The following is a 25,776-nucleotide window of genomic DNA, read 5'->3' as shown; positions in this document are numbered from 1 at the left end:
TACTTAAATAATAGAGGGGGGTGGGTTGATAATTATATCCCACCCTCAATCTTTGTAAGATACTTTTTGCCTAAAAATCGTGTAAAATTATTAATAAGAGAGTTTGGAAAAGTTCCCAATAGTTTTAAGAGAGAAATTGTGTTTGTAAAATTGGTTGGGGGGGGGGGGAGTTTGTTCCATAATCTTCTATTGTCCTATCTATTCTATAATTATTATGCACTTAAATACAAAAATACTTTGTTCTGTATATTGATTATTGTTTTATCCATTATGTTAAAGGTTGAAATGTAACTTGTATAACTTAAATAATAAACTACATTAAAGGTAATCTTGTTGGAGGTTGCATTATTGTATCCTCAATTGTACCCTGTATAACTCCTATAATTTTAAACTACATTAAGGGTAATCTTGTTGAACATAATTGGGGGTTTTCATTATTGTATTATCAATTTTTTGATCCCTTAAGATCCACGTATAGGTTTTGATGGTTTTTGGCCTAATTTCCAGTTCAGGCACGTTTTTTTTTGTTAATGTAGAAAACCTGAAATTTACTTACAAATAAGGGACTATTTAAAGCTTTGCTATTTCTTTGTTGTTAATAATTCTAAAATATTTTATTAATATAAATGAATAATGTATGATTATTATTATGTATATTACACTTTCAGAAATAATAAATATTCTTTTGTGATAATTCCTTTATTTGCATTCATAACCCGCGACTGTGGCGTATCACGTAGCACATCCATTCGTTGTCGTGAAGGTGATAGGTTTGAATCTCGTATTAATCTCGTCATGACTAAAGAAATCAAAAATGAATGCTACGACAGCTATGTCAGGAGTGCGACATTAATAGTTAGAGTAGTGGGAATACTTTGGCAATAAACAGGCGCAACTCAACACCATGCTCAGTTAAGACATCCAGACAAAGTTTGTGCATTCAAAGAATTGGTTGTATGATAAATATTTATCACCAGGCGCGTCTCTATTTGACTATGCCGTCCAGAGAATACGGCCACCCTGTTCCTCTATGAAGTCCTTTTCTTGGCATATGTTTCAGTCTCTCCCCATTGTCCATCCTAACTTATTAGGTCATTTTTAGTGCTATGCCCCAAGTCGTTATTGGTCGTCCCTGTCTACGTTTACCAGTGGGGTTCGATCTTAAGCACTTTTGGATTCCTATTCTGTTCCATTCACAGCACATGTCCTAGTCATGTCGAGTTTCAGTTATTTTAGAAACAATTATGTAGAATTTTAAACAAATGTTCGATGTGAAACGGTCTCAAAGTTCATTGACATAGTTGACATAAGGATTTTAAGTTTGTTTCTTTTTTTACAGAGCAGGCAACCAACACTTTTATTCCAAGATCTTTGTCTGGAGATCTTAACAGTGCACGGTAATGAGTTGCATCTCTTATTTAGCGTCTATATATTTCCCCTACTCAAACGTATTAGTATCTTGTGCTGAACGAAGCAGGATGGTAAATATTATAACCGTCTTTGATCTGTCGCGGATTTTAGTTTGTTGCTTGTAAGACTTATGGGCAATTTAAAATTCCATCATTTTTATGCGATGGTCGCAAAGCTTAGAACATTACGATGTATCTTCAATAATGGAGGTTATATCAAATCCTAGAGACTTTTCAATTAACCTAGGATCCAAGCAGGATTCCGTCATTGAACTAACCCACGCAACTTAAACATATGCTGCAACGCAATGCTAGTCCACAAGAAATTCATACTTGATTTTAGGCCAAGGCTACAAATCTTTAACGCCTGAAAGTGCAGCAACAGATACTAATTTTTACATCTTTAATATTGATTATTGTGGGGATAACTTCCAACTGTAAAAGTATGATCACGCAAGCCTTTAAAAATATATTCGCGCAATTAGTGTTTTAAAATAATAAATGGAGTACTACTGTTTAGAAATCACAAAGGCCATACAAATGACGATTGGATAATTTTCTTAAATTAAGTGATAGAAAAAGGTAAGAACTTTTCCTGGTAAAAACCATGTCTTTTTCAAAAAGATAAAAATTAAATCTTGCAATAAGAAGCAGACGAGACAATGCTTCTACACTTTTTTAATCCATAGCATAAAGATACTAAGTAACTAATTCCCAAAAATAAGGTTTACAACACCCAATTTATGAAGTGGACAAACAGACAAAGAACGTTATAGTGTAGATGATCAGTTCTCATAATAAAGTAAATAAGATATCTAATATGCAAAACACTAAGAAAGTCCCGGAACCTTAAAAAAAACGTTAACTCTTCAAGCATGGCCGTGGACAAAATAATGTTTAGATTGAAGCGCATATTTCATAGGAAGCTCACTAAAATTTTCACCTGTCTTTCTATAATAGCAGCCGAGAAAGTCACATTTCCATATACCCCCTAGCGTTACGGACATAGTGAATTATAGAGCAGCTTCGCTACTAAAAAACAAAAATTGTTAAGTTTGAAATTTATTTCAATAACAAAGGGGAATAAAAATATTTAACATCGTAAAGACTTGTCATTTAATGTCGCACATAGAATACAGTTTTTTGGTCCGACACCGGGATAAAAGTTTAGATTAATTGTCAACATATACATACAATATATATATAATATAAGATATTTCAATTCTGAGTGAAAATTAATATAGCTTAAGTAGGAATAATTCTTATAACAGAAAAAATGCATTGGTGAAGCATATGATTTGAAAATGGGCAAATATAAGGAACTAGACTGATTTTTTGGGAAGAGATGGCGAATTCTTAGAATTCAAGATCCCAATCTGAGAAATCCTCTTTTGGTTGTTCAATGTCCTTGCTGTAGTTGTCAAAGTTACTGGTGTCCCGTGCTCCAGTAATCTTGGGTAGGAAGGGGGGACTGAGGCGCCTCTGCTCCAGGGCCTCCCAGTCCATGCCTGCGAACCACATAAACTTTCTGGTGATGGCAAGGCTCGGCCGCTGGGCCGGATTTAACCGACACAACTGGCGAATAAGCTCAACAGCTGTGGAAGACATGTGGGGCGGGAAGTACACACCCTTCATTCCTTTCAATATTTCAGAATACACATTTTTGCTAGTTCCATCGCTGCTTACGTTGCGAACCTTAGAGAATGGGGGTATTCCATTGAGGAGTTCGTACATGAGAATGCCGACAGACCAGATATCCGCGCGTTGGTCGTGGCCGGCTTTGTTTGTAATCATCTCTGGGGCCACGTACTCTGGCGTGCCACAGAAGGTCCAGCTCTTCTCGCCATCCTGCAGCTGCTTGGAGAATCCAAAGTCTGTGAGTTTGACGTATCCACTGGAGTCCAGCAGCAAGTTCTCAGGCTTCAGGTCTCTGTACACAATACCTGAAAAATAATTTAGATGTTAAAATGGTTATTGATATACAGGATATTATGACAGGAGAAAAATTGTTGTAAATTTAATTTGCTAACATGGACATCATTAATTGGTCAATTCGTTCATCCAGTGGGAGGGAATGGGTGGTATCGTTATTTTAGCCAGCTACAAGTTTACTTTACTTGAGTACATGATAATCTGGTGTAAGATCCAAATAATACTAAATTCATTCCTCATACAGTTAAAAGATTAGGAGAATCTTACCTTTAGAATGAAGATATTCGAAAGCCTTGATGACACAGGCCGTGTAGAACTTAGCTGCACCATCTTCAAACTTCTTCTTGTCCCTGAGGATGGTCCAGAGCTCTCCGCCCAGGCAGGGCTCCATCAGCATGTACAGGTACCTCGAGTCACGAAATGTTCTGTACAGCTTGACAACGAACGGGCTGGAACAGGACATCATGATGTTCTTCTCGTTCAGGATGTGCTGCTGGTGCTTCTCCTCTTGGATCTAAACAAACATCCATTAATTCTTGATAACAATTACAGCATGCTAAATTATAATAAGCTTTTTTCGGCAGAATAATATTCTTTTTTGCTAACAGTTTAAGATAAAACTGGAATAATGATGTCATTACTAATTTTCAGTTTTTATTCATATTCAACATTAGTGTCTATAAGTAGCGCAGCAAAGCCACGCTGACAAATGGATAAAGAATATTCTTAGATATTATGACATAGAGAAAATTACGTCAATTTAGGTTGCTAACATGAGATTGAGCATTCCTTATTTATCAGTTTGTTCATCCAGTAAGGGGGAAAGGGGGCGATCGTTATTTTGGGCAGCTACTAGTTTCACTTTATTAGAGTACATATAATCTGGTCTAAGATCAAAGTTATAATTTGCTGAAAACATTTTGAATGAAATATGACAGGCGGATGTTGTGTAGAATTGGTTGCGCTACCAAAACAGGATCTTCCTTTATTACTGACGATGAATAATTTCTTTAAATGTGAAACTATATTAGCTAACAGATGGGATTTCAGACTCCCAAAGAATCATTCATAAAAATCATGATATTTTTTATCTTCATTTAATTTAGATCCTAATAATTCAGCCCTCCCTTCATGTAACTTAAACCCCCTAGTAAATAGTGTAAATATAGGAAAATAAATTGAAAGGACGTGCAAGGCAGGTGGTGGTGAGGGGGGGGGGGTGAACAATTGCCCCCCTGTGAAGCTAAAGTGTGCCCCTATGACAGTGATTACTGAAATTTAAGAGGGGGGGGGTGCTAATGCCCCCTTAGAAATCACGCCCGTGATGAAATAAGAAAAATCCGGACCCAATTATATTTTTTTCCTTATCTTTACATTCATAAATCCCTTCATGGCCAAAAGGATTTACATTTTACGTAAATAGATGATAATAAAATTTATTTAAAAATTTTATTATTTTCTAAATTATAAGTGTATAAACAATTGAAAAGAACTGATAAAATAGTTTAATAAAAAGATATTATGACAAGTATTGGATAGACAAGATAATAAGAATTCGAGAGAGTTTTCGTTAATAAAATTAAAAACTAACCTCAACTTTCTTCATTTTCTTCAGGGCGAAAGTCTGATTGTTGTTGAGCCCCGCCGTGACCAGCTCCACCCTGCCGAAGCCTCCAATGCCGAGTGTGCCCACCCAATGCAGCTGCGACAGCTGAAGCTCGTCAATCTCAGCAGCCGAATGCTCCCTCCCGCCACTACTGTCCGCCTTCTGCTTCGGCTGCTGATTGCTATTGCCATTGTCGTTAGCTAGAATTTGATTTGAGTAGCTGCTAGTTTTATTATTATCACATTTAATATTCACCAACTTGGTGTTTGTGTTATGATTTATATCCTGTACAGTAACTGTAGAATTATTATGGTTGTCTACTACGTCATCGTCATCACTGGTTGTCGCCTCCTCTTCCTCTCCGCAAGAGTTATCAATATGATGAGAGGACTGCCTGGAGCAAGGACTGCTTGGAGACATGGAGCAGGGACTGCCAGGTGACATGGGCTCTTCTTCATCACACCCAATGCTACTCTCTGTATCTGAAGGATCTCTGCAAATTTTTATATACATATTTATACTAGAATGTCAATCACAGACTATTGAAGATAAGTGTAAAGAAGTTAACAAGAAATCTTATATTGCATTGGTTTAAATCCCCCCCCCCCCCCCTATCCCCTCCCAATTCAGCTTTCTCAACTGCTGAACCCTCTCCCCTTATTTGTCTACGGTGGGTGGTGGTTAAACGGGTTGTTGCGTAACACGGCGACGAGCGGTCAATCTGATCACATATCATGCGGCCAACGTGTGGTAAGGGTTCTAGAACGTTTCGTCGTAACAGTTAGGGCAATGACATAATAACGTATATGATAGGGATGATAATTATTTTATCATTGTGTGTAGAAATTTAAGTTTTACGTAGATTTAAGTTATTATTATTTGATTCTTTATTTGCCTTTATCATTTACATACAAAGATTACATTAAAAGTATAACAATATTAATTTAAAACTCATTTAAAATATTCAAGTTGGGTAAAAATTGTTTATGTACACATATATAATGAATATCATTTCAAAATTACATTGGTTAAATAAAAAAGATTTTTTACAATCTGTGACATTCCCTTCGTTCAGTCATATTTTAATTCCTCAGATTATAATGGATCACATTTAAGGTGTGATTGGCAGACTGAATAAAGAAAGGAGGGGCAGGGACAGTTTTATTAAGAGCAGAATGCTCTAAAACTGTTAAGTACAAGGGTCGCCAGAGGATGAATTAAGGATAATTTTCGACTGGTCCCTTACCTTATTATTGCCCCTATAACTCAAGTCACAGATCCTGGGCAGGGACAGTTTTATTAAGAGCAGAATGCTCTAACATTGTTAGGTACAAGGGTCGCCAGAGGATAATTTTCGACTGGTCCCTTACCTTGGTATTGCCCCTATAACTCAAGTCACAGATCCTGTGGTATTCCCCTAGCCCAGTCATCAATAAAGCCTCCAAAAAAAAATAGTGTATCACATATAAGATGTGTTTAGCAGACTGAATTAAGATGAGAGGGGCAGGGACAGGTATTCTGATAATAGGGCAGTTAGGGCAATGACATAATAACGTATATGATAGGGATGATAATTATTTTATCATTGTGTGTAGAAATTTAAGTTTTACGTAGATTTAAGTATATTTAACTTAGCTGTGGTTATATAAATATTTTTGGGGGGTTTAATTTGTTAATCATAGAAATCTATGTTGTATTCGTTGTTCTATCGATGCCCTTACTGACTTGGGTTTTCTTTGAACCAAGATTTTTAAAAAAGAAATAGATGGACGAATAAGGTAACGTGCATGTAAAAACTTTTGGTATCAGTGTAATTTACAGTCCAATGTCCCCTCCCTGCCTCATTAGCCGATTCCAAGAGTTGAAAAAGAAAGATGGTTTAGAAGGTACAAAACATACTAGACAACTACTGCTGTTCACAAAAGAGAGAGGGGTTGGATAAAAGTGTATCTGTTATTCATAAGGTACTTTTAATCAGGGAATTAAGGAAGGGACATTGGGCTTCTGTTCATTAAACTAGTCTACAAAGTTTTCTTATTCGTTTGCTTAACAGACTTTAAAAATTTTGGGATTTTTATTGAATTATGATTAGTTGAGTGTTTGAACGTTTCAACCACTAATTGTAACCAACAGAATGGGTGATTTTGTATATCATCATTGGGGATTTGCATTGTACATCAATTTATCGACCATTATATTTAAACTTGTTTTTCAATGTTAAATTTTAAAATTTGTATTGGACTATTTGTGATTCGTCATAGATCAGGGAAGATCAATTTGAAGCTGCGAATTTATTTATCGACTCAATATTGATCCACGGCCCTTTTTTAGGGAATTCTAAATTTTAAGAGAAAATCTCACCTCATCTCTTCTTTGGATATTGACTGGAGTAGCATGCATCTGCTAAACCTCTTCCCCTCTCCGGCCTGTGCACTGCCGTCCCCAGAGCTTGAGCACACAGACAGGCTAGACAGGTTGCAGTCTGACCGCTCGGACAACAGAGCCCCCGCACCGCTGCTGCCAGACGACGACGAGTCAACAGAATACGTGCCCCACTCCGGGCTGCATGAGATCGACTTGGTCCTTCGTCTTGACCGCTGCTGTTGATGACCCCCGAATTCGTCGGCCCAACGTAGACAAGGATCGCCCAGCATGGGGTCCAGCCTGCTTGTGGCTTGGCTCAGGGTCAGCGAGAACCTTGAAAAGGCCGGGGACGCCCCGTAGTTGGTTGCTGTCTCTATGCTTCCCAGGTCTCTGTCACTGCTGCACCTGCTGTTGCGTGTGTAGATAGTCCTCGGCTTCGACCTGGGGATACCATAGCTAGACCTGTCGCTGTAGTAGCCATCATAATTATCCTCACCCGCCGCGCTGCTGTAGCTTATGTTCACTTGCGGGATAAATCTTTCCAGTGATCTGGTTTCTCTAATGTTATGATCAATATAGTTGAGTTGCCTGGAGTATGCCTGATTGTTCTGGTCCATGCTGCGGAATGTTTCCTCTTCCTCCTCCCGGAGACTGCTCAAGATTTGGCGTCGGCTCAGTACCCGCCGGGTCCCATCTTCAGAGTTAGACCTTTAAACAAAATATTTTGATAGATTTAACGATTATAGTCAATAGAATCTAAATAGAATATATGAAATCTATATATAAAAGAAACAGGATCTCTGTCTGTCTGTACCGAAGGATCTCTCTGCTAAACCGATATGCTTCTCCTTTACAGTGTAGATTCTCATAGAACCTGGGAAGGTTTATAACTTTGAGGGGGGGGGGAGTTACTTTTTCTGGGAATAGTCCCTTTCGTAACATCGCCCCATAAGGGGCGATTCGTCGTATTTTTAAAATGGCTTTTTATAGGTTAGGTTAGGTTATATTGGGTTAGGTGATTGCCCCCACAGGGTTAGGTAATTGGCCCCGCAGGGTTAGAGCCCCCCGCAGGGGCTAGAAATAGGAGAAAAGCCACTGTGAAAAATACAAAGAATCGCCCCATAAGGTGCGATGTTACGAAGGGGACTATAACCCTTTATCTTTTTGGAACAAAAATAAAATGGCTCTAGAGACCTCTAAGGCCGTAGCCACTAGTCTATAATATAAAGGAGTAAGGTTTTTTCTGTACGTTAATATCACACTGACTTCTGAACCGATTAAAGCTTTAAACATTTTGGGTTTGGTTTTAGGCTATTTTATTTCTAAATTTAAAGTCCCTCTTGAATACAAAGCACCTAGAAGCTAGGAGCGAAGCAAAAGTTGCTACACAATCGACTAATAATAAAATATTTTGATTGAAATCTAATCGAAATTGCCATGTATCCTATTTTATAAAGTAGTAAGGTTTTTTGTCTGAAGCTTAAGATCTCAAAAACTGTTGAACCTTTTGGGTTCTCAATTACAGGTAGGGTTTATATATTTAGGTCCTGTGATGATTATAGGCTATTCTATTTTTAGATTTAATTTTTGGAATTTTTTCCAGCTATTTTCTAGCCCCTCTCTGCCATTTCGAGTACTGAGGTCCTAAATGTTAGGGGCGTATCCGCTAGTTTAAAGCATCATAAAATATGGAAATAGTACATAAAAGATGAATAAAAAAGAGCAGGTAGGAAAGAACATACTACGAAAATACATTGTGTAAAGGTCACGTGTCAAAACAGGTGAAAGTTCCAACAGTCCACATTCACATGAAGGGGGAGGTGACAATAGCATTAGAATTACTCTGCACCCTCCAACCCCACAATAACTAAAAACTAATAAAGGCAAATTTATAAATATATACTGTGGCTTACAGGCGGCTGCCTAGCCCTGGTGGAAACTGCCAAATTTTTAACAATGAAGAAAGACGAAAAATTGTTGCACTTGTAATTTAAAGCTTTAAAACTTAATAAATATTATTTTTATTTGGGCAAATCGTTTAATACTACTTTTATTTTTTACATAAACTTAAATAATAGCTGCTGACCTTCTAGGTAGGTGTACATCCACAGGTTGGTCCAGGAAAGTGTCAGGTAAACTCTGGTCAGAGGAATAACACGGGTCACAAGATCTGCTAGAGTTCAGCAAACGACTGAAAAATGAAACTGTGTTATTTACGGCCACTTTATAATTTAATGAATTTTAACAACAAGAACAATTATTATTACAAAGGTGGAAAATAAAAATCAATATTTTTGCATATTTTATTTCAAGACGGTACTTAGAATGTTTACTATCAAATTATTTAAAAATGAAAACTTATATTTTCTATTTTACCGTTGATAAATGTTAAAAAGAGTTTAAATAATCTAGATAGTATATTTGGTATCAAAGTCAACCTTTAAAGCTTTCGACCCAATAATCATTAAAGTAAAAAATAGAGGGGACATGTGTTAAATAACTAGATGTTCACGGAGTGTGGACCCTGTGCCGAATTTTGATTGGGTCTTTGAATTTCAGCCAATAGCGACGTAAATATTAATACAGCCAAGTCGCTAAAAAAGAGCAGAAAGTAATTTGCTGGCAGACCAAAAGGGTCCCTAACACTTGAACCAGGCATTTGTCTTAGTTATCAATCTATACATTTATTATTTGACCCAATAATCATAATCTGACCACTTAAATTTTAAAATCAAGCTTTAATAAAATGTATATTATAGAAAAGCGTGGCTTTTAATGAAAGATAAGAATTTATTTTATGATAAAACTAAATTGACGCAAGAAGGTCATAAAGCTTAAAATATTTTTATAAATCACATTTTTTCACCTTACTTCCTGGAACTTATTATAAAAAGATTAACTTTTATTTATTATTTAACACTTTTGCACAATTTTTAAATACCTTTAAATTTTGCAGGCATTTTATTTATATTACCCTCCATATTTTAATTGGAATATGGGCAAATAAACATTTGAAATAATAACAACTACTTACATTCTAATACACAAGTGTTTAAATTCAGAGATCTAAAGGGATAAGACAATGGCCGATAAATCTTTGCATAACCCCAATTGTCCCATCTATACATTACAATTAATGTTTCAAACGTTTGGACACTCAATTTATTGATCCACCCAGTCAAAATTGAATAAAAGTCCCCAAAATTGTTACATAAGGAAATAAGAAAACAATATTATAAAACTTTGGGACTAGTATAATAATCAGCCCAATGTCCCCTCCCTCTCTGATTCAAATATGTATATCATATATCAATAAAATCACTCTTTGATTAAGTGTAAATAAAAGAATATAAAAAGGTAAAATGTTGACTAAAAGTTGGAAGGAACCATGCTTACATATGTAAGGCCCGCACACACAGATATCAACTAAATAAAAAAGTGTAGTGCAGTTAAAAGACCGGTTTTAAAATTTATGTAATCTTCATTTCAACTCACCATGATCGAAGTTTGGGAGTTTTTTTAAAACCAAAATATCACTGTAAAAACATAAATTTTATATTAAATTTCTTGTTTGTGTTTATAAACATTTGTTCGCGATTATGCAAATTAAAATTTTGTTATTTTTTATCCTCCAACTATAATTCTATCCCATCCTATTTTTTCATAAGTTAGAACCTGTTTATACCCGATGGAAAATCAGTATTATCTAAGCAATGAATAATACAAATAAAACAAAATCTAAAATTATTTTCTTTACATAAATTGCACTTTTCTATCTTGTAATATGAGAGGTTTAAAGTTATTAAAGCATAAAAGTATAAATCAAAACAATATAAATAAAAAAATAATCTTTCTATTTATAAATTAGGCCAAATTCTACTAAATGAAATAGGTTAGCCTGGTAGTTAGTATTTTCTTAGCCTTAAATAGATATAAAGGAATGTGCAAGATTAGGAAACCCTAACTCATAGGCTACAATAAGAAGTTTTATAGGATTCGGCCAATAGTTTGATATGAAAATTGCAAAAAGGGCATGTCAGCCGCTGACAATCTGCGTTTTAACTACTGTCTGGGGTTGGGTTAACATATATATGAAAAAGTTTGAAATCCGGCTATTATTCAACGCCAATATCGTTGAGGCTTATTTGAGGCTGCAAGGTTTTTAGCTAAAGTCACATAACAAATTCCTATATTGAATAGTTTAGATTATAATTTAAAAAAAGATTTTCATGACTAAATAATCTCTAAACTGTAAAATAAAATCTATTATTTACTATAAGTAGTGAAATTACTCTTTAACTAACTTCGTCTGTCCGTTCTAAAGAGGAAATATGATTTTCTATACGAAATGAATAGAGATTGTATTTGGTAAAAAAAAAATTTTTTAGCAGCCATCTTTAACTTTCTAGGTCCGTCGTTCTATTTCTGCAATAATTTAGAGGACAACAAATTTAAATGGGAAAATATGTTTTCTCTGCTGCTATTACAGATAGACGTTGGATTTTTTGTTGTGAAGATTCTGATAAGCATTGACTCTACTCTTCAGTTGATCCGTCGGTTTGTCTGTAATAATCAAGGGAAAACTCTGTTTGTCTGTCTGTCTGTCTATTCCTTATGCTGTGATATAGATGGAAATTCTGTAAGAGATATTTATTTATTTTATCTGATATCAATGATAGGATACTGTGAGTATTGGTGCAAAAAATATGACGTAACAAAAAAAATTAGCCAATGAGAGGCCACTATAAATTTTACCATTGGTCAATAACGGCCTCTCATTGGCTAATTTTTTTGTTACGTCATATTTTTTGCACCAATACTCACAGCATCCAATGATAGATTTAAGACATTTATAAGGTTCATTATCCTTAGTATAATTAAGTTTATATCAAAGGGTTTTTCAATTTAGTATGACAGATAAACGGAACTTTATTATCTTAAAAAAAATGCCTTTGATTATATAAAATATTTTTTTTGGAAATTTCCTTATATAAATTTCTTTGTTACAATTTGTCAGCAATTTTAAATTTTTTTGCTGATGTAAAAGTAAATAAAAACTAAATAAAACATATGTTCTATGCATTGTAAAGTTGGACGTATGATTTTAAAAGGAAACTCAGGGAGGGAGGTGACATTGGGTTGTTATTACACTAGTCCCCAAAGTCATATAATAACTGTTTCTTATTAGTTGGCTTGACGCTTGATTTTTTTTATTTAATTTTGATTGGTAGGTTCAATTAATCAGTGTACAAACGTTTTAACCACTTATTGTAATCTACAGAAGAACCTAGTAATACTGTCTAACTTTTTATCTTTGTGACGTAACAAAAATCGAAGGATGAGAGGGGAGGTGGGAAAGGAAACCCTTAATAAAGAGATGGATTTTTGTTACGTCACAAAGATAAAAAGTTAAACACTATTACTAGGTTCTCTACAGAAGGGCTAATTATGTGTATCATCATTGGGAATGTACATCTTTTGTCGGCCATAGTCTTATCCCTTTAGATCCCTACGTATGATTATAAAATGAAACTAAACTAAAAGTTACTTGACAGTTAATCATTTTTAAGAATAAGAGTATATTATATATTATAAAATTTCCATTGCTAACAAATAAATGTATAAGTGCAGATGTATAACCCAGACAACTGTCTGGCACAAGTGGTTGGGATCTTTTTCATCTGCTAGCAAATTGCTTATTGTATCGACTTGGTTCTGTTAATATTTTCGACGCTATTGGCTGATAATAAAAGAACTAATTGAAATTCTGCACAGGGTCCACACCCTGTGGGTAGAGTTACACATATAGCTTGTGCCCCCTCTATTCCTTTACTTTAATGACTAGCCTTAGAAATTATTTCGATTTTTAAATTTTAAATTTTAAGTTTTTCGTTAGTACAGCTAATATTAAGATAGTAGTACTATAGTTATAAATTCATGTAAATTTGATCGCTAGCAGTTAAATGAAAGAATAAAGTTACAGACCATAGTATAAAGCAGCTACGCTACTTGTCGACTTGTTGTTGCTACAAAAGACCCAATCCGACATGAGACCTAATTCTACAAAAAACCTAATGGGAAAAAAGTTAGGTTAAGATGGGTTAGGTTAAGATTATTGGATATAGCTTTGTGCATATCCAATTATCATATGCACAAAATGGTACTCAATCATTTTAACCTAACCTAACTTAACCTAACATAACCTAACTTGTTTTAACTTTTGTCGGATTAGGTCTTTTGTATTTTGTAGAATTAGATATTCTGTAATTAGTTCTGTTGTAGCAACGCCGTGGACTTTGTATTTGTAAGGTTTCAGATAGCATCTGATTGTGATTCACGTGCAGTGTTTGTATAAACTATTGCACAACACACAATTATATAGTTTTAATACTATAGCTTTTTTAGTAGCGAAGCTACTCTGTAATGCACTTTGTCTGGCCGACCGTAAGTCAGTCAGTAACGCTTTGATAGACTGCTATTAATTTGGTTAAGATACACATTCCTAAAGAGCATCTAGCATATGACTTTCTTGGTCCGTCGGTCTAACTGTCATGCTACAAAAGACATAAATATTTATTCTTTGAAAGGTTTCGTGTTTCTACAGTTTATGATCACATACTATTTCTTTCTTTTTTATGACCACTCACCATCTGCTCTATACATCACTTTATCCGTTTGTTCGTCCACGTTTTTTTATGTGCTTTGCTACTTATGGATGATGTCATCCCTGTTTAACTATACTAGTGGCTCTGCATCTCTAGTTAAAAGATTCGAACACAGTAATAGTGTCTGACTGATTATGACGTAACAAAAAAAAATTAGCCAATGAGAGGCCGTTATTGACCAATGGTAAAATTTATAGTGGCCTCTTATTGGCTAATTTTTTTTGTTACGTCATAATCAGTCAGACACTATTACTGTGTTCAAAGGATTCTAATATGCATAAATTATCTATCAAAGCATGAAGTTTGCTTATTGCTATGGACGGACCGACTCCAAATGAAGAAAAGCCTAGTTTTGATAAAATTAAAAGTAGCCAATGAAATGCTTATCAACAATTTACCTAAGTTTTCTGACTATTCTAAGGCTGTAGTATCTCTTGAACTGATTGTTGAAAGAGCCGCCACTGTGATTATTATTGTTATTATTATTACTAACACTGCTGTGCGGATGCCGCGCTATGTTCTCCAAGCTCCGCGCAGATTGAATATTGCGGCCATGATAATTTTGATATTGCGGCATCCATTCTGAGTTTAGCTTAATTGGCGCACCATTGTTCACACACTTGAGGGCCTGAAATATTAAGTCAATATTAATGGATATAGAATATACGTGGATATTATGACAGGGGGAAAAATTGTCATCAATTTAGGTTGCTAACAAGGACATTAACTATTGATCAGAAACTAAATATTACAAACTAAATATTACTTGTATAAATGTATATGAAAAAATGGAGCCTTTTAAATTCATTTAGAATTTACAGTTCTTTTATGTAAAAACATATTTTCTTGTGTTGTTTGTTGACAATATATTGTTGTACTTTAAACTTACATAAAAACCCTCTTTGCCTCCTCTTAGCTTAAATTCAACACCGTTATTTTGTCATATACATATCAATACTGTTAAAAGGGTTAATGACACTACACTAGCAGGGATATAAAGTGATAAGACAATGGCCGATAAATTGATGTACATCCCTAATGATGATAAACAAAACTATCCCTACTGTAGTTTAAAAATAGTGGTTGAAACGTTTAGACACTCAACTTAATGAACCAACCAATGAAAATTAAATAAAAGTAACAAAAGATGTTATTTTTTTTATAATGTTTCATTTACAAATCTCTTTACTATCCCTAAAAACTAAGTTATAAAATGACATCATAGTTAGTAGTAACTTGATAAGTTAATTGAATTATTATATTTAATTTGTTTTAATCAAAACTATTCTTTTAATAAAATTAATATTTATTTCAGGGTAGCCGCTAGCGTTTTCATTGGGTCTTTCCGGTAGATAATGCAGTCGCCGCAACACAGCGGCTGCTGGCAGCTCTATCAATGAAAAAAAAAGCATAACGTTATTTTTAGAGCCGACATGAGTTCATCAATGAGACAAAAAATCCGCTGCCGCATTAATCCGCAATTTTTCAATAAACACTGCGCGGATGCTGTACTTTTTAAGTAGTTTATGATATTTTTAACAGTCCACTTTACCAGGGAGAGAGGGGACATTGGGTTGTTTATTACACTAGTACCCAAAATTTTATAATAACGTTTACTTATTCGTTGGCTTAACAACTTTGAGGACTTTTATTGAATTTTGATTGGTTGGTTCATTGAGTGTCCAAACGTTTCAACCACTAATTGTAATATACAGTATGGGTATTTTGTGTATCATCATTAGGGATGAACATCAATTTATCTCCAATGTCTTATCCCTTTAGATTCCTGCCGCTATATACTGTTATGAATTTCAATGATAAGAAAAGGATGTAAAATTAAAAAAATGTAAGATGACTTAATGATTACAAGTTAACAAGGCACTCAAGTGTATCATTCTTCATTACCACAATACAAAATTTAGCAATTTAAGTTGCATCTTCATAAACAATTTTATTACATATTTAGCCATTGTTGTAAGAGGTTTAAGAACTTGGAAATATATTTTTTTTTAAACTAGGACTACTTAATTTGAAAAACAGCTAAATTTCAAATATTTTTACTAATGTGGCAATCAGACAATTCAATCATTAATTTTTTTTAAAGCACCCAATGGGACTGCCGAGCAAGAGAAGATTAGGGACAGTGGAGGGGGAAGTATTTATAACTTTTGTGTGATTCTCCAAAATTTTGAGTGATAATGGAAATTGAATATTTGTGGATATTATGACAGGGTGAAATTTATCGCCAATTTACGTTGTTAACCGCTACGAGTTTCTCTTTATTAGAGAACAAGAAAATCTGGTGTAAGATCCAAGTGATTAATATAACATCCATTTGAGGATTAAATGCAAAGAATGCAGAAACTTGAATTAATTAACTTTGAACTAATCCGCCTCCTTTCTTTGGGTTGACATTAAAACCTGTTAGTATCCGGGTGCCACCACCACCAATGGTTGAAAGCCTTTGTCTTTCTGGTCACAATTAACTTTATCAATCTATTCATCTGGTTTTTATCTATTTTTGGAATTTAATGAATTTTTAAAAAAGCAGAAGCAAATTATTTTTGTTCCCTCATAAAATTGGGTAAAATTGGCGGAATTAAATTTTAGCCGCATCTGTCAGTTAACTCTGTTTTTCTTAGGTCATATTTATTTAGCAGTTTTTCTCCAAGTGAATTGCCCGAAGCCCCCTTTAATTTGAAAATTAGAAATAGGGGAGTTTATTTTTCTTGTCTTTGATTTTTACTTCAGGTAAGGTTTTATTATATTTGAAACAGAGTGGCCCCGCAGGGAATATAAAAATACCCCCCTAGACACTTTAAGAAAAATTACCTCATATCTAAAGTCACTTAAGATTTCAAAAACTTCTGAATCGAATAAGCTCTCCTTATAAGGGAAGCTTAACATAGGTCCTGGGATAGTTTAAGACTATTTTATTATTAAGGTTTAGGTCTTGCTGTTTTATTTTCCAACGTTTCGAATCAAAGATACCCTAGATGCTAGGGGCGCAACTGATAGTTATAAAGTAAAGTTATTACTAAAACATTTTTGATGACCACAAAAAAAATCTTTAGCATTTTTCAATGGAAAGTTTTTGGAAAAACCTAATGGGCAACGGTTCCTTTTTATCACGTAGTTTCAAACATTCAAAGCTAAATATTTTGACAGCAATAAAATAACAGACATTTATTTCGGTAAGCAAGTTCATATTGTGTGTGTTATTTCAGATTATGAATTTACTGTTAAAGAGAAGTTTCACTTCTAATAAAAAAAAAGTCATTTGAATATGATAAATTAATATTTTGTTATTACTAGAGTTAGCAATTTCAGTCAAATCTAACTTATTCTTGACTTACAATATTTTTAGATAAATCATCATCATTAATTTGACTCATTTTTAAAAGTCAGTTTTATTCCCGAGCTTGACAGCCGCTAAAACGACTGATTATTTATAAAATTAGAAAAGGGCGGATCGCCCCAGTTAAGAAATTATTAGCAGAAAAAGTTTGTTTGTACAACCTAATCAATAACAAGTTTGGAGGTTAGTATAAAATTTAAACTCTGATGTTATCTCCTTTTTTAAAGAATTTGAAATGATGCTTGGTAACAATTAAATTTGCAGTATCCATAGTTCACATAAATGCGGTTTTGGTTACTTTTTATCTTTTGAAAAGTATTCTGTTTAAAAAAAAAACGTTTAGATGTGACTTCAACTGTATAAAAAGTATCTCTAAATGCGGTTTTGGCCGCGGCTGCAAGTCCCTCCTCCTTATCCTTTCCAAATACAGGATTGGCATATTAGAACTTTTTTACGGCAATGCAACGCGTAATGCAATGAAAGTACGTTCATCATAAAATATTTTTAAATTTGTGGCTCATTTATCTGACAGATTATATCGCTAACTTTCAGGAAGGCAGGGGACATTGGGATGTTTATTACACGAGTCCCCAAAGTTTTAAAATAAGATTTTTTTAATTTTTGAGGACTTTATTAAATTTGATTGGTTGGTTCAATAAGTTGAATGTCCAAAATTTTTAACCAAGGGGTAATTTTGTGTATCATCAATTTATCGGCCATTGTGTTATGTCTTTAGATCCCTGATCGCTAACTATTCTTTAAATTTCAGTTACTTAAATATTTATTCTGTTTTGGATATTGAATTTTCTGCCTCCAAATTTTCCGTCCATCCAAATTAAATATTTATTTTTTTACTTTTCAATAACAGTAACTGCTTATTAAACCTTGATGGGTTGGTACAAATCAGCAATTTTGAAACTTTTCTCTGAAAGAAACTTTAATCTGGAGAATTATTTCTGTTATCTTATTTTGGATTGAAAATCAGTTTTTGTCCATTCTTAACCATTAAGAACAAAAATACATATGAAATATAAAAATATTAGGATCTAAAGGCCGATAAATTGATGTTCATCCCCAATGATGTTACAAAAAATCTATAGATCATTTAAAGTCCACAAAGTTGTTAAGTCAGCAATAAATGATTGTTATAAAACTTTGGGGACTAGTATAATAAAAAGCCCAATGTCCCCTCCCTCTCTATAAAAATTGCTTTTAGATGTTCATATTTTTATCACAAAAGCTTCATAAAGAAAGCAATATAAAGAGTACGTGGATATTATGACAGGGGAAAAATTGTCGTCAATTTAGGTTACTAACATAAGCATCATTTATTGGTCAGTTCGTTCATTCAGTAGGAGGGGAGGAGATGGGGTAAGGGGGTGGATGGAGGTATCGTTATTTGAGCATGGTACTAGTTTCACTTTAAAAGAGTTTATGATAATCTGGTGAAATATCCAAATAATAATAAATCTATTGCAAAGCCCTACCCAGAAGTCCAACCAATAAATATTATTTTCTTATTCTACTTAACAGTTTTGCAGCTACAATAATTGCCACAGCTGAGTGCAAATTCATTTGGACACAAAACCAGTTTCGAAAAAAATTTTGCAATAAGATAACTGTAGAGTTTATAGCTTCATCAGCTGATAAGTTCTTGTGATACTAATAAATTAAACAACCCCAGAAACTTGTCAAGACTAGTTTTTTTTAAATTACTTTTTTACCTTTAGAATAATTTACTTATTTATTTTTACAGTTTATACATTAGGAATTTAAATTTCTAAATTATCTTTTATCATGGATGGACAACCGCAAACAAGCTGAGATTTAGCCGCCAATTTGATTGCTAAAAATTGTTACTGAATAAAAGCAGGGTGGGAGGGGACATTGGGAGGTTTTTTACACTAGTCCCCAAAGTGTTATATGTTTTCTTATTCGTTTGCTTAACAACTTTGGGAACTTTGTTCATTAAGTTGAGTATCTAAACGTTTCAACCACTCATTGTAATCTACAGAAGGGGTAATTTAGTGTATCATCATTGTGTATATTTATCATTTTAAAGGCAATTGTCTTACTCCTTTAGATCCCTGGAATGAAAGAGCTTTCCTTTTTACAAAGTTAGTCATCGCTCTAATTCTAAACATATATTCAGTCGACTTCAAAGCGCGCTTAAATATTCTATTTATATTTCTCGTATTCATTCGAATCCGGTGGATAGGAACCGGTTCTCATCCATACGAAAAAACTATGTCTAGCATCGTATTATATCCAGTTTTCTACGAATATAGAAATGTACAATCATAAGATTAAAACCAGTTTTTATAGCCGGTGCCTCCGGCACCTCGGGGCTAAAAAAAACTAGTTTTAATTTTATAATTGTACATTCTATATCCGCGGAAAGCCGTTTATAATACGATACGAGAAATAACTATTCTATGACAATTTTAATGTTAAAAATATACATTAAAGAAGACAAACAAAAAGTATTTAAATAACCAAAAGTATTTTAACTAAAATAAATTATGGTTTACAAAAAAACTATTTTTGTTTTGTTTTACTTTCTTTGATTTAAACCAGATATAATTAAGGATGTTTTTTATTGGTCATAATCTTTTTGTAAACAGAAAATTATTGTATTGTTAATAAATCATTAAGTATGACATTGTTTTATGGTTTTAATTGTAAGCAATTAAAATTTTTTCTTATGCAAATTCAAAATTCTGTCCATCTTTTACACCGGCATCCACTCTTCCTATAGCCTCCCCCCTCCCACCCCTGAGGCTACAGACGAAACCAAATACACCAAATATTAATTGAAAACTGGATGAACCAGCAAAAAATATGTAACAAAGAAATCCACCAAAGTAAATATAAAATCATCAACAGATGCACAAACAAACAAGCATGACAATATCCATAAGTAGAAAAGCACAGAAAAATGACAAACGGACAAAGTGATAAAAAAGGAAGAAAAGGAAAGAGAGAAAATGTCATCAATATAGAAGATATTAATAATGACAAAAAATCACGAAACTTTCATCAAAAAATATCTTTTATTGCATGACCCATGGACTGGCAGACATAGTAAGAAAAACCCGCAATCTTTCTTTAATAGCAGCAGAGAAAATAGAAAATTTATGAAAATCAAAAATAAATCTTGTCCTTTCAAGTATAGAGTAGCTTCGCTTCTGATAAAAAACGTGATAAAACTTTTAAGCACTTTAATTGATTAATTATCTCATCATTTTTAAATTAAATTTTAATTATTATTTTTTTAGAATAAAATATACTTACTTTTATTAGTGATTACAAATATAACACTTATTTCATTTAAACATTGTATAGATCACAAATTTTATATGAATTTTAACTGTGTAAATAATTCATTCAACCCATATCACTTTCAAAAGAGATTAACATAAAAATAAAATATTGTCACTGTGGACTTTAATCGTCAACTAAGGCCTGTGGCATTTACACGTTCTTAGCATTTTTTTCTTAACAAACGGATGAACGGAAAATACACATATGTAGATGGTAAGACCCACATATGTACATCTCTGTATGTGTGTGTGTGTGTGCGTGTTTGTGCGTAAATGCGTCAAGCTGGTTTAAATGCGTAAGCTGATGAGAAGAGGAGGGGCCAACAAATGTGGATCCATCCATCCAGCGCATATGTGAGAAAAAGAGAGGCAAATTTTTGGAAAATAAGTTTTGGTATGTATGTAAAGGAGGTGGGTTTGAAGAGGTAGGTTATTTTGAAAGCACAGTGAATATACGCATTTTACTCCCTCACAACAACAATGCACTTTGTTTCAAAATGGCACCCCCTCCCTACCTCCCATCTCTAATTCGTATTATTTTATTATTCTTCCCCCCCAAAAATTTTTTAGTCATGATAGTTTCTTAATTCTAAAAGAAAATTCGGTTCCTATCATACAAAAGTAGTAAAAATTTTTGCCGGCATCTTAAGATCTCAAAAACTACTGAACCGTTTGGGTTCTCTATTTTAAGTAAGCTTTACATTATAGGTCCTGTGATGGTCTTATTATTTTTCATTTTCAATTTAAGTCTTTGTATTGTTTTAAGCTATTTTTCTAGCTCTGTCCCCCCTTCGAATTCAAAACCCCCAGATGCTAGGGGCGTAGTCGCTAGTATATGTAATATCAGCTGGAAAAAAAAGCATATTTTCCTTCTAGATAATTGATGTCCTCCAGAGTATTGAAGACAGACCGACTGACCAAGTGAGTTGTAGAGATATTCACAAAATTTTTAGACATCTATCTTAAACATTAGCTCAGGAAAATTATTCTAGTATGGCTTTAAAACCTATTAATATCCACTGGATTAGAACCGGTTCTCAGCAATGCTGAAAAATCATGTACATCAGCATATTACAGACAATTTTTCACGAATATTAAAATAAAGTCATAAAATTATAATACAAGTTTTGTTAACCCGGGTTCCAATCTTATAATTTTTATTTTAATATCCGCGGAAAGCTGTCCTTAAAATTTACAACAAGACAGATCTGAACCAAGTGAGTTATAGAGATGCCACACAATATCAGCAGTCTATCTAAGATAGCAGCTAAGTCTATCACGTTTCCTCTTTAGAGTGATCATTACCGTTGGGTCAAGTAAGTTATAGAGTGGAGTCATCTTGTTTATGGACTTCAAATTTCAACTGTCTAAATTAGACAGAAGTTGAGGAAATACGGCCTCCCCCGGACATTTAGAATTATAGAGTAGCTTGTGCTAATAATTACTGATGGCTTTTACAATTGATGTGCTATTACTTGGATGTTGCACCAGATTTTTATGTACTCTAATAAAGTGAAATTCGAAGCTGATAGAAATAAAGATACTTGATTATTCAATATGGTTGTGATTCGGACACATACTGAAAAAACAGATAGACATACACCTATAATGGGAGCACTAAAGTTTAACAGGATATAATATTTACCTTGCCAGGAGGATTTTTATATTCTTGTCTCATTATGTCAGTTTACACCTCCATTCAAATCATCAAAACTCCTAAATTAAAATGGATTTATTATTACGTGGATCTTACACCAGTTTATCAATATACTCTAATAAAGACATACTTGCAGCTGGCTTAAATAACGATACAACCCCTTTACCTCATTCCATCCAATCCTAATGGATGAACGAACTGAATAAGTGATGTCCACGTAAGCAACCTAAATAGAATACCTACAATTTTTCCCGTGTCATAATGTCCATGTATATTTTACATCCATTTATTTTTAATCTCACATACATAACTGAATTTTATGAGGCGCAGCTACTCTAAAATTTTTAACAGGAAATGTCCGTATGTCAGTCAGACAGACAGACGCTTAACATTTAAAAATCAGGGAGTGAGGAAACTTTGGCTGTAAATTTTACTGGTACTCAAAAAATTTATCTATGTTATCTTATTCGTTGGCCCTAAAACTTCATTTGTTCAAAACTATTGATGTAACTATTTAACTTATTATTTAAATCTACATACTAGGTAATTTTGTTAAACATAATTAGAATGTATATAAATTTATCGCCCATTGTCTTATTCCTTTAGATTGCTGGTTAAAAATATTGTTCAGCAATTTCTTATTTTTGCAACTTTCGGCGATAAATGTAAATGCTCAGCTTGATCTATGTTTGTACATTTACTGAATATGCCATAAGATTTAAATAGTCATATCACAATTTAATCTTAAACATTTTTGTGTGTTCGTTTTTTAAAGCAAACTTTTTCTTGTGTTGGCAATTTTTTATTGTGTTTTACATCTGTGAGTAAATAAGATTTGCGTCAGAAAAAAAGCATATGAAAAACATTTTATACAACATTAATAAATACTTTTGATGTACAACATTTTAAATATTTATCTAAAATAAGACTTTAATTAAGAAACTTTAATTCCTTATGTAAAAAAAACAATTTTGAATCAAAATAAAGAATTTTAATAGTTATTTGACGCATCGTATTTTAGACAGCTTTCCGCAGAAATTAAAATTAAGAAGAGCATGACTAACAAAACTGATATTGATTTTATTACTTTAATGTATTATTCTAAAAAAAAAAATAATCTGTAATATGATACTATACATGATTTTTTTAGTATGGCTGAGAACCGGTTCTAATCCAACGTTTGTTAATCGATTTCGAAGCCATACTGGAAAAAAATTATATCATTAATGAAAAATTACCTTTACAATACATAAATTTCTGTAGTGAAACTCTTAGTTGACAGGAAAAATGTATTTCTATAGACGGTGGTGATGTTCCAAAATTTAATTTTCTGTATTCAGCGACCATTTACTTCACAATTGTCACTTTTGGATGCTAATTATAAATGTCTTTGTTATCAAAATATCAATTAAAAAGAAATTTGGAGAAAGAAAGAGTGCTGAAATTTCCCTGAACTGTTAATTCTGGCAATCTAGGAAGTGATCCAGGAGCTCTTGTTCCTGGAATTTTCTCTAGAATCTCCAGGGAGGCGGGGTGTGCAGGCAGGCAGCTGCTGCAGGTGTGAGTCTCTACGCGGCCAGAAGTTTCTCCTTGCCTCCGTCACGTCAGACTGAAGAAGGGTTCCTCAGCTTCAGAAAGCTGTCTCTTTCCTTTCCGTAGAAGTCTCATCGCAATCGGAATGCGATGGGAAGAGCGGTGTTGGGAGGATGGGGTAGGGGAACTTTTTGTGGAGTGAAAATAAAGGGCAAGGGAGAGGCAAAGTTTCTTCGGCATTTAAGTTCTATCATTTTCATCGTTGTACACTGTATCCCACCCCCTCCACAGCGCACCCCTGCCCCACACACAACTTCTCATTTCTCCCTTTACACAACCGAACACGCCACACCAGAGAAAATAATTTTGGTTGTTGTTGTGGGAAGTGAGAAAGGTGGTGGAGATGGTCCAATTCAAGTTATACATGGTATTAATCACTATGAGAAGAAAATAACCAAGTTTTACATTTATTTATTTTCTATTACTATGTTTAAATTTATAATTTTTAATTTTTATACATGAATTTTGTCAATTTTTGTGCAGTTGTGAATTGTTACATGTTGGGTGTTGTGTATAGAGATGGGAGAGTGCGTGCAAGCAAAATAGAGGAGGAATTTCTGAGACCATTGCATACATAATTAACACAGTATGATTATACAGCATCATAGCTAGCAATTGTGGTGTTATATATTTGTTACTCAGGGACTAGGGAACTTCTATGTCCAACCAGTTCTCAAGGCCAGACTAGAGCAAGCAACACTCAATGCTGAAAAAAAAGATAAAGAAATATTGCAGCTTGGATCCGCCCTTGCCCCATCTCAAGACACCCCACCCTCCTCCCTCTCTCCATCTCCTGTATATGGTTAGATTTAACTCCTTCTTCTATGTATATAGTTCTATATTTACAATAAGAGAAGCCCCCCCCCCCCCACACCCACCCCACTCTGTGCATTCTAGCACTAAAGATTCTTTTTTAGAAACGGGCTCAACATTTTGGTTCTACAAGACTGTTGCCTATACAACTATGCACACACACACATACACACACACACACACACATACACACACGCACAGACACACACACAGACAGCCCCAAAGCATCCGAGTCCACCCTAAAAGTTAACCAACCCTCATGAAAATGTGAAACTATTAGAAAATCATTGCCTTTCCTTTCTATAAATATTTTTCGTTGCGTAACTTCTCCTTAATTTAATTTTCCGTCAGTATGGAAAGTAAAATATTTATTGGAAGAATGTTTACAAAAACTTACTGTTTTTGATGTAATTCTCTTATATAAATCTACAAGCATTTTGAATCTAGGAGCTCTGTATCTACAGGACAGAAAATGGCTCGAAAAATATATTAAAAACATCCCAAGCCTTAAAACTAAAATCAAATAGCCTAAAACTATCACAGGACCTATGGAAAACCTGATCAGTTGGTGTATTAAGCTTCATACAAAAAAAAACATTACCACTTTATAATATACTAGCGGCTACGCCCCTAGAGGCCTCTAGTGGCACTTTAAATGTTTTTGTTTGATAAAGTCTATACTATAATTATTTACGTACGATACCTCTTCATTTGACGTTGAAGTCTCCTAAACGTTTTTTAAAATTTCGATTTTTTTGTCATTTCTCTTGGGAGGGTGGTGGTACCCTCCCCCAAAATAGTTAAAAACCTTCCCGGGAACTATGAGAAGCTACCCTGTAAAGGAGAACCCGATCGGTTCAGCGGTTAGCGAGATCCTTCGCTACAAACAAACAGACAAACACACAGACAGACAGACATCGTTCTACTTTGTATTATAGATGAGAGATAATAGATAATATTGTTCTTTTTTAGGGTAGCTTTATATGGGTTCCGTAGTGGTTTAAGGCTGTTTTATTTTTACATTTATATTATGTGTTGGTTTTTAGCTATGTCCAT

General features: G+C 33.9%; 1 protein-coding gene across 4 annotated transcripts; it reads right to left on the bottom strand.

Moving 5' to 3' along the window:
* Window positions 1-2,458: 2,458 nt before the first annotated feature.
* Window positions 2,459-23,936, bottom strand: LOC145316230 (uncharacterized). Of its 4 annotated transcripts, XM_080156607.1 has the most exons (8): window positions 23,553-23,936; window positions 22,303-22,373; window positions 14,375-14,604; window positions 9,398-9,502; window positions 7,309-8,019; window positions 4,933-5,440; window positions 3,609-3,855; window positions 2,459-3,352 (listed from the first exon to the last, which is right to left on the bottom strand). In XM_080156607.1, exons 2-8 carry the CDS (start codon window positions 22,333-22,335, stop codon window positions 2,766-2,768), a joined length of 2,421 nt encoding a protein of 806 aa, XP_080012733.1. In that variant the 5' UTR covers window positions 22,336-22,373; window positions 23,553-23,936; the 3' UTR covers window positions 2,459-2,765. The 4 variants fall into 4 exon arrangements, with proteins under 4 accessions (XP_080012733.1, XP_080012734.1, XP_080012735.1 ...); XM_080156608.1 differs by lacking the exons at window positions 22,303-22,373; window positions 23,553-23,936 and adding an exon at window positions 20,629-20,788; XM_080156609.1 differs by lacking the exons at window positions 14,375-14,604; window positions 22,303-22,373; window positions 23,553-23,936 and adding an exon at window positions 10,253-10,739.
* Window positions 23,937-25,776: the final 1,840 nt, after the last annotated feature.

This window comes from Acartia tonsa, chromosome 4 (genome assembly GCF_053477335.1).
Source record: "Acartia tonsa isolate MP-2025a chromosome 4, ASM5347733v1, whole genome shotgun sequence".
NCBI lineage: Eukaryota > Metazoa > Arthropoda > Copepoda > Calanoida > Acartiidae > Acartia > Acartia tonsa.
The sequence above is the reverse complement of the archived record's forward strand: the minus strand, read 5'-3'. Positions and strand labels throughout refer to the sequence as shown.

What these genes read in the sequence shown, in the direction of transcription:
- LOC145316230 (XM_080156607.1), bottom strand. Translation starts at nt 22,335, where the DNA reads ATGAGACAAGAATATAAAAATCCTCCTGGCAAG. An exon ending in AGAATAGTCAGAAAACTTAG is followed by an intron (nt 9,503 to 14,374) that starts GTAAATTGTTGA and finishes TTCATTTTTCAG; the next exon opens with TCGTTTGCTGAACTCTAGCA. An exon ending in CGAATATCTTCATTCTAAAG is followed by an intron (nt 3,353 to 3,608) that starts GTAAGATTCTCC and finishes ATTATTTTTCAG; the next exon opens with GTATTGTGTACAGAGACCTG.